The 9,750-nt window shown below is 39.9% G+C and overlaps 1 protein-coding gene across 1 annotated transcript in view; it reads left to right on the top strand.

The window, feature by feature from the left end:
* KCNK5 (potassium two pore domain channel subfamily K member 5) overlaps positions 1-9,539 on the top strand; it is a 33,233-nt gene extending 23,694 nt beyond the window's left edge. Inside the window, exons 2-5 of the mRNA XM_074579712.1 lie at positions 4,066-4,177; positions 5,613-5,779; positions 6,985-7,153; positions 8,052-9,539. Of these exons, the coding sequence (XP_074435813.1) occupies positions 4,066-4,177; positions 5,613-5,779; positions 6,985-7,153; positions 8,052-8,872 (1,269 nt within the window). The 3' untranslated portion in view covers positions 8,873-9,539. The remainder of the gene's footprint in view (positions 1-4,065; positions 4,178-5,612; positions 5,780-6,984; positions 7,154-8,051) is intronic.
* Positions 9,540-9,750: the final 211 nt, after the last annotated feature.

The following is a 9,750-nucleotide window of genomic DNA, read 5'->3' on the forward strand; positions in this document are numbered from 1 at the left end:
AGAGTACTTTCTTCTTTTCCTAGAGAGGAAGCAAAGCCTCATGCACTTGTTCATGCTTACGGAGACAGATGGTGAGAGTTTTGTCCCATTTTTCCGTCTGCTGAAGGCCAAGCAGCCAAAGTAAAATGGCATATTTCACATACCTAGTTATGATAAATCTCCTTTGGAGGCACTCTCCAATGTGCTTATTCTCTTAGCTTTATACCCTCGTGTTACTTCTACAGGGACTAAATGTCTTTCACCTTGCAGTGGTATTGATCAAATTTCAAACTTAACCATCCCTCCTGCTAATACAAAGACCAGGACAGCTAAGATGGGTCTGCTAACTATCACAAGCTTTTAAGCCAGATTGCCCTAGCAAACCTGTAGAGGCCAGTAGAAAAACCCAATTTGAATAAATGCGGTAGTATGTAGGTTGGGAAAACCTTGCTGCTGTTATGGGCTTGCCCCTAGCAGAAAATTGGAAAGTAGAATAAATAGAAGTAGGAACACATCAGTAATACCTATGTGGGTCAAGGCTTCTCCTCGCTATTTTCAAATCTGTTTTGAGAACTTTTCAGCCCTACTGTTACTCAAATAGGAGGGATGCAAGTGGAATGTGTCCAGAGCATCTGAGAGAAACTCCTTGTCTTTGCCCAAGGTAGAGATTTAACAACCACTGCTTGTGATATCTGGTAAATCTTGAGTGACCCTGGTCATCAGATGGTTAATAAAAATGCCACAAAGCCCAGCAAACACAAGACTGTATTGGAACAGTGCTGGGGGCTGGCTGTGGGGAAGTACCTGCAAATGGAGCAAATTGTCCACTTGATTATGTTCAAATGGCATCCCGGTTTCTACTTGTGTTAATGTCATCAGAAGATGTATTAGTTTTATGTGTGCCTTAAATGTCCCTCTGCAAGTCTATTTCCAGCAATAGCCGCAGGGACTCTAGATCTTCTTTTACTTTTTCCTTTGCCAAAGTGCAGAATTGGAACGGTGGAGAGCGAGGGAGAAGAGTGTAGGTCTTTTCCTGTGAGAGTAAATAAAAGTCCCGCCTTTATCAGTACAAATTGTCATGAGGTGGGGTCTAAGGTGATGTGTAAATTCCGAGTTAGTTAACTATTTTCAGCTTTTGAATTTGGGCATACTTGAAAAGGTATTTTTCTAAATGACATCTTTCCAGATATTAAGAACACTTGCACCATGTAACCTCTTCTGCCTCTTCCTCCTTGCCCTCTGTCTTTTCCCCATCCAAAGGCTTTTAAGAGCAAACTTTCTGTAGTTTAAGAAATTCAGCACAGGCAGCCTGGTGCATTCTGTATCCTAGCATATGAAAATAAAGGAATAGATTTACCAAGCAAAAAAAACCCCGTATTTGCTGTTCAGTTGTACAGTGTCCACTCACATTTTTTGTTGAAGCCAGAATATTTAATTATTTCAGTATGGGCAAAAGTTATGCTGCTTGGAAAGCGGTTACGTGTTTCCCACTGCACCAAAGCTATCTTAAGTATGTTTTGTCACCATCTTGTTCCTGCAGCTGGGCTCCATATACTGCCTTCAGGCTTATTGCAGGTATAAAAGTAGCTTAAAAGAGTAGACTGTAGATTATAGGTAACTGTGTGCTAATAGCAGATAGTTGTGTGAAAATAGGGACACGAAGAGGGTGGCAGCTTTGGCTGGAGAGTATCTGTGATTCTCTATTTAAACTGTTCATATAACTCAGAGCTGGCCATCTCTCCCCCAAAATGTTAACTGCCTGGGTGTGAAGGGCAGCTGTGTGCTACTTGGTCCAGCAGCTTCTTCCCCTTGGATCTGGGCCCCCTTCACACCTCCAAACCTCAAACACTGTCGTGTTGGATCTTAATGTAGCTGTACATACTGGGAAACTGAGCTCATTAGCTCAGGCTGAAGGTGGGGTAATGCAATGAGATAATGTCCTAGTGACAATGGAAACAGATACTTCAGTGTGTCTCTTATGAGATCAGTTGTTCTGTGAGGAAATAACAACAAAAAAAATAACAAATCCAAGTGTGGTTATAGCATGGAAAATGACTGGAGAACTGGTGTTTGATAGAACATTTAGTGCAGTGTTGCTGGGCAGTGGAAGAAGTCAATGCATCTTTTCAGAGATAATAGATCACAGATTGTGTCTATCAGATACTTTGGATGTCCTCTGGGACTTTTGGGACGTTCATCTGTAGACCAATAGCAGAAATGAATGAAGGTCCTTTATTGATCTCTATTCAGATGAACTCTTGTGATCCGTTGCCCCAAATATTTTTTTTTTTTTTTTTGGAAGGGGGTGGCATTGTGTGTGTACTTGCCTGCTCTCAACCTGCCCGTTTTAGGGCTACTTCTCATTTGAACGCTACTTTCTTATGACAAATACTGCCTTGGTGAGAACTCTCCTTTTCTATCCAGAGCCTGTAGGCTATGGAAAGACACTGCATGCAGTTTTGCACCCACACAGAGTTTACCAAGAGAAAAATCTAGTTTGGTACCTTCATTCACTTTCAATGCTTCTCCTTTTATCTTCTCTAATAGCTTGTGTGTTGAAAGTGCATTTTTAATTAAATTGTTTGCATCTTGTATATGCACAATACATTCACTTTGAGGGCATTTTTATTACAGTAGGAGGGTGGTGATATGTAATAAGTCAAGAATAATTAAAACCTGTGTTAACTTGTGTATGTTTTCAGTAGCAATTGAACTTTGTGTTGAGTCTCTTCTGGGTCCAAGATCAGATCTTAATCAAGTAGGAAGGAAGGGGTGACGAGGGAAGGAAGAGTTGATTGTATGTACCTCTAAGTTCTTACTGGTTTAAGATAAATCTCACCTGTCATGTTTATTAAAGAAAAAAAGTATATTGCTTCCAATTTTACATATTTAGCTCAAGGTAGCTTTTATGCTCAATGCTTATTGAGGGAGAAACACAGGAAGTGGGATAATGTTATGAATCAACTTTTGGAGATACTTTCACCTTTCCTGTATAGGGATGTAGCCTCAAGAGTTTTGTTCAGACAACCTTGGTTTACACGGAAGGGGAAAAAAGCAGAGTAACCTGAGAAGGTTTTAGCTGCAGCATGAAGTGACAGAGCAAAGATTTAAATAACAAAGGATTTCTAGGAGAGAATATGATAAATCATTTTTCTCTTTTACTTCAGGGAGGTAGAAATACATGTCAGAATTGGCAAGATGTGTGGTTTTGATCTGAAACTTTGACTTTCTCCACTAAATAGTCATTAGGGTTTTTATCAATGTATTTTCTACAGTCTAGTTTTGGAAAGGCAGGGGAGGCTGGGTTTTCCAAGTCCCTTTCTGCAAGAGGCGAAGATGGCTAATAATTTTTGAGCACCTGAAGACCTGACTTGCTGAATCTGGAAATGCCAATAAGTACACTTGCTTCCCTAAAACATTGTATGTTTTGCATTCATCAAGGCATACCAGATTCAAAGACGGGATAAGAAAGTGGCCTGATTCAAGGACAATGATCCGAGTCCTGTTGCATGAAATACTTTGGAAAAGTGTTAATTTGTCTGTCTTTGAAAAGTACAGTTTTACGTTGGCTTGTAGATGGTTTGACTTTGCCAGGGACAGCAGGTGGATTAATATTAATCACACTAGCTTTGCCAAGGATTCTATGACATCCTGCTCATACCCAAGTCAAGCTGAGGCACGTAACAGTGTTTTGAAATGGATAATAGTTCTGAAGATGTCCCTAATATTAAACCAAATTCGAGAACTGCCATTGGAGGTTAAACGCTAGTTCAGTCTGGAGGAGTGTGTTTGGTCTCTGGAAGAGATCCATTTTTATTAAACTGGTAAATCAAGTAAAAGTTTATCTAATTAAACCCCGCTATTTAAATGTCAGAGCACCTGCACTACTACTACTTACGTGAATCAAGTTTTTAATATTTCATAAAATTATTTTTAGCAAATATACTAGGCTAGTCTTCACAAAAAAACTGTGGAGTGACTATTCTGAAAGTATGAACAAAGGGGGAAAACCTGAGAGGGACAGACACACTTCTTTTTCAGGCTGCCAGGATTTTCCAAGAATGAGTGTAAACTGTTTTCTTACAGGTTGTGTCGAATGCTGCTGGACAGGGTGTTGCCATCACTGGGAACAATACTTTCAACAACTGGAACTGGCCTAATGCTGTGATCTTTGCTGCTACTGTGATCACCACAATCGGTAAGTATTTATTATGTCAAGTTTTGTAACTGCAGTTTTCTGTATGCTCTAGTGTGCTTATACTCTTCCACTTATGTGTCAAGCTAAGCCACTGAATGAAGTCCCCATGGCTGGAGTTGTCTAGAGTATGTGTTCACCTGCAGGTTCATAGAGGGGAAAAAAAAGTGTTTTGGCACTCTCTTCATGGGTATACAGAAGAGAAATTAGTGCTTTTCCAATAAATAACAGATTCGAGGTGCTGCTGGGGCTGACTAGTGTCATTCCGGTTCCATTAATTTACGTATTTGAATCTTCAAATCATAAAATCCCAAAAGTGTTACAAAGCATTCCATTAAATTAATACTTAAAGCATGTGTATATGAGGTTGTTGTATAGCTGTCCTGTAACTCATGTGCATTCCCTTAAACTACTGAATTATCAATGTTCTTGGCGTGCAGAACAATCTAGATTTTTTTTTTATTTGTCTCTTAAAGAAGGCAAAGTAGAACAAGTGTTGTCTTCTAAACCTCACTACTGATTTGTACTTGTAAAACCCTCTGGATTGAAAGGCTTCTTCCTACTTTGATATACAGATTTTCAGAGCTCTACATATCTGCCTTCTGCTTTTACAGAAAAATCTTTGCTACATGGCATTGCTACACCTACACTGCAAAAATAAGAATGCAAAACAACCAGAGAAGGCTGGAGGGAGACTGAAATGGAAGTCTTACTGTTAAACCATATGCAGTACTGTGGTGTTCTTTATCACTTGAAACTCACAATGCCCAACTTATAATACAACTTGTGACAAAAAGTTGAAGTCAGGAACACACCTAAGTAAGAACACCCTGGCAGAAGTTCAGAATATAGGTTGCTTATTTTAGAGCCCGAGTTTGCAATGCCATGTTAGTTTCTGTGACCAGCGAAAAACCTAAATGCAGTTGAAATACCTTGCTATGTCACAGCTTACTTGGCACTTAACTCACAAACTCTTACACTGGAAAGGCACCAGGCCAGATGTTAAATGTGTATAGGGAATCTTTCACGTGGAATCTAGCTTCAGGATGAATTTTGAGCTTTTATTCTGTAAAATTGATTCAATAAAGTTTTTAACAGGGTTGCTTAAGGTTGGGGAATCGTATTAGAAGTTTTGAGATGCGCTTTATTTCATATTTATCTCACCTTGTCAAGAAAAAGATGCACAAAATCTAGGAAACACTTCAAATGCAGTAATCCTCTCAGCGTGCATTAATTGAATACACGTTTGTTAGAGTAGAATTGGAAGGCATCCAGATTCAGAAGAGCAGCAGCTGGAGTAGAGTAAAGTTGTTACAGATGGTGAAGTAAGGAGCACCTGATACAGCAGAAGCCCACGCAATGTTGTTTTGTGCATAGGCAGAATTGCCTTGAATTCTCCGGGACAAGAACAGACCATGCACATACTTATCTCTTCTAGGTTACGGAAATGTTTCTCCAAAGACACCCTCTGGGCGTCTCTTCTGCATATTTTATGGGCTCTTTGGAGTTCCTCTCTGCTTGACGTGGATCAGCGCTCTGGGGAAGTTCTTTGGAGGACGTGCCAAGAGGCTGGGCCAGTTTCTGACGAAAAGAGGAGTAAGCCTGGTAAGGCCCTCGCTTGTTTACCCTTGTGCTCTGTATTTTTGATGCATGAATTAAACTTGCACTTCTTAACTTACCTGCTAATCTTGGTAGTAAATGAACACTTGTACAAATATGAATTTTCCCAAATGGTGTTGCATAGAAATAACTGAAAGGGAAATTGGGGTCTGATATGTGAGTTCTGCAAGAAGTTTTAGCAAAATGAGATCTTCTAGAAACCTTTGATACTAAATATAGATTTTGCAGCTTCTATGGAGATGTGTATCTCCTTACATTAGAAACCTGTAGGACAAATGTAGGTGAGGCTCCATTTCACAGACATTCTGTGTGAGCTCCTCTGGCACGGAAATAAGCTGTCCTGCTTGGTGCTCATTTGCTTCTCTGCTAGCGTGAGTACTTCCTGATGTGCAGTGGATCAACTGGAAAATAATGTTTTGTTCTGAGTTACTGCCTTGTGGGTTTTTTGTTTGTTTCTTTTTGTTGGTTTTTTTTTTCGTAGTGGTTTGGTGTGGGGTTTATTTTGGTAGGTTTTGGTTTGGTTTGTTGGTTGCTGTTCCGCCCGCCCACCCCCTACCCCCCCCCCACAAAGTGAGTTCTATCTCAGTTCTAACTCTGCACAGAGATGGGAGGCCATGCAGGGCCATAGTGCCGGGAGGACAGCAGGGACTGGTTTAGGGTCCTGGTTTCAGAAACGGAGCTCTTGCTCTGTTCTTACTTTCTTGGTTCAGCACCTGAGAAGGAAGTACAGAAAATGATGGTGGATGTGTGTGTGCAGCTTTGTGCAGAGGTTGCATGAGTGGCCAGGGGTAGGAGGCATAGATACGAGAGAAGCATCTGAAACACTTGTGATCCTCTATACTCAAATGAATAAAATGAAAATCACAGGTACTGACTGCTTTTTAGACTAGAATGCTATGTCTGTATCCCATGCTTATTTATAAAATATCAGGAAGTCCTTAAACTTTTCAAGAGTGTGAAAGAAAACTATGAGGAAATAGTCCTGTTTGAGCAAGTAGTTGAAAGAATAGTGAGTTCGGCATAAAGGGAAAAAAAAATAGTTGTGTGTTTACTTCAGTCAGTGACTTCTAGTAATGGCTGATAAACTGTTAGCACAAAACTCTGAAATGTCTGATACTGTCAAGTGATGCACGAATGGTAAAAGAAAATTTGGAGGTCTTTCCCTGACTTGTTTTCTTCTTTCTTTACAGAGGAAAGCACAAATTACATGCACAGCTATTTTCATTGTTTGGGGTGTCTTGGTCCACTTGGTTATTCCTCCCTTTGTCTTTATGGTGACTGAAGGATGGGATTACATTGAAGGCCTCTATTTCTCATTCATCACTATCACCACCATAGGATTTGGAGATTTTGTTGCTGGTCAGTAATTGTATTTTATGTATTATTTCACTACATCCATAGTATGGCAATTCTGTTTCCAAACTCTAATTCGAAAAGGTGCTTTCTAAGCTTTTACAAAACATTTTGCTGAATAGAAGATTCAGTTAAAGCTGGGTACTGATCCAATAGACTAGATCTGGCTCTTCAATCTTGGTTTAGATAGCTAAGGCCTTTATTGAGTTAAGTCTAGAGCCTGGAGTTCGTAACTCTTTCAGGTCCCCCAGGTCCCTATTTCAGGCAATGAGCTATACTGTCCACACTGATAGTTAAACACACCTCTTGATGGGATACAGTGTACTAAGCAGGGCGCCCAAGTACTGCACAATACTCTCTGTGCAGCTCTCTAGAACTAGTCAACAGGAGATGCTGAACATACTGGTGTCAGCTTCCTAAATCTTGTCTTTCTCTAAAATCCACTGCCTTGTTCAGGGCTTTGGAAATGGTCCTTGTAAGTGGAATTCTGAATCATTTTCTCAAAGAAGAAATATATCCATATATGTAAAATATATCCCTATGGTGTATATCATATAAGAAATATATCCATATGGTATATTCATACCTCAATGTCAGGGAGAAGGCTTATAATTTTCAAACAGGATAAACGTTCACTTTTGTAGCTTACAAGGAGAGGACAAATATGCTGCCATTTTGTGTTGTAGTCTAGTGGTCAGAATACATGCAGCCAAGAAGTGGAAAGCCTGGGAATCAGCTTTTTCTTCCAGAAGGGTTTCAGATTCCCACTTAGCACCTCTGAGCAGCGTTCAACCAACTAGGCTCTGTTAGTGTGAAAGGGAGTACTTCTCAGGCTTGTTAACTTCAAAGGTTTATCAACTGTGAGTCCTCTTTCAGTAATGTGCTTGTTTTCAATTCTTTGTAGGTGTAAATCCAGATGCAAACTATCATGCCCTTTACAGATATTTTGTGGAGCTATGGATCTATCTGGGACTAGCTTGGCTTTCACTCTTTGTTAACTGGAAGGTCAGTATGTTTGTCGAAGTCCACAAAGCAATCAAGAAACGGAGGAAAAAAAGAAAAGAGTCGTTTGACAACCATCCTCGGTCTAAAAAACCCCTTCAAATGGGTACCTCAAAGGATGTCAACATTTTCAGCTTCCTTTCAAAGAAGGAAGAGACCTACAATGATCTTATTAAGCAAATTGGGAAGAAGGCCCTGAAGACAAACAACGACAAAATGATTAAAGTAGAAAACGCCAAACAAAATATGCAGAATGCCAGTATGGATGCCCAGGTGACTTACACAAAGACAGAGTCATTTGAGTATGAAGAGGCTTCTCTGGACGTTCAAAATGGTCATGTACTGAGACCCCTGCATGATAAACGTATTGGAGACAGCCCTCTAGAAGGAACCATGTTCGTAAACCAGCTAGACAGGATTAGTGAAGAAGAAGGCGAAGTGTGGGATTCCAGAGACTATCGACCCTTAATATTTGAGAATGCCAATATAACATTTGTAAATGAAGAAGAAGATGAAGAAGAAGATATCTCAGATGATGAGGAAACGTCAAAATCCTCCATGGATGATAATCTTGCAGAGGAATCTGAAACTGCAAAAAAACTGGTAAAATTCCCATCCTCTGATGAATCTACCTTTACCAACAACGAGCTAGAACTTTCTGTGCCTTATGAACAACTGATGAATGAATATAATACAGTAAGCAATGTGAAGGCTGCAACGTGAAACGTGTTTGACAATGGTTTTCTGAAAGTGGTCAGTGCATATTGAACAAACTAACAGAGCAAGGAGAAAAGCATGTTTTTGCAGTTTCTCCTGTCTCTTTGAAAACAAAAGCAAGTCCCAAACTAATAAACTCCAGTGTCTTTTTCCCATCCTAAGTTGGTTTCTGAGCCCATCAGCTTTGCTTCTCCGAAAAACTTGTGAAATAACAGTTGAATTTGGAGTCCTGCTCCTCCTTGGGATTTTATGGTTCTTGAACAAAGTAGAAAAGAAAAGACTAGTTAATACACTGGACCTGCTCTACGTTTATGCATTTCATTGAGGAATTAGTTTGGGAGTGTAACTATACTGTTGCAAAGAGACTGTTTTGGGCATCAAATGTGTTTGGTTACTCCATTAACCTTTCACCTCTGAAAACCTGGATTTGAATCCTGCTTTGATCACAAATGAAAGCAAGGGGTTTGCTTTTTTTTTTATTGCCCATTGCTAAGTTGTTACCACAAAAAAAAAATATGGTGCAACCGCTAGTTGTACTTAATTAGAAACTTTAGATGGAATACCAGGACACACAGGTCAGAGCTGAGGTGTGCTGGCAGACCAAGGAGGAGGCTTCTGAAACATCTGTCTAGAATATGTCAGTGCTTGTCAAATTGTAGCGAATTGTAATTTCATAAATAAAATATTAAAATTAAAAATTCCGAAGGAATGGATTGAGAAGGAGCCCTCTAACAAGGAAGAATCATCTGGGATGACGCTCACCGATTGGGCTGCTAAACAGCACATCAGCCCCAGAACTGTTAAAAGAGTTAAGTGACTGGAAGACCTGTTGATCAAAGCATGTTTGAGCACAAGCAGGATGCAATGAACTTTTTTAATGTTGA

This window comes from Larus michahellis, chromosome 3, assembly GCF_964199755.1.
Source record: "Larus michahellis chromosome 3, bLarMic1.1, whole genome shotgun sequence".
Lineage (NCBI taxonomy): Eukaryota > Metazoa > Chordata > Aves > Charadriiformes > Laridae > Larus > Larus michahellis.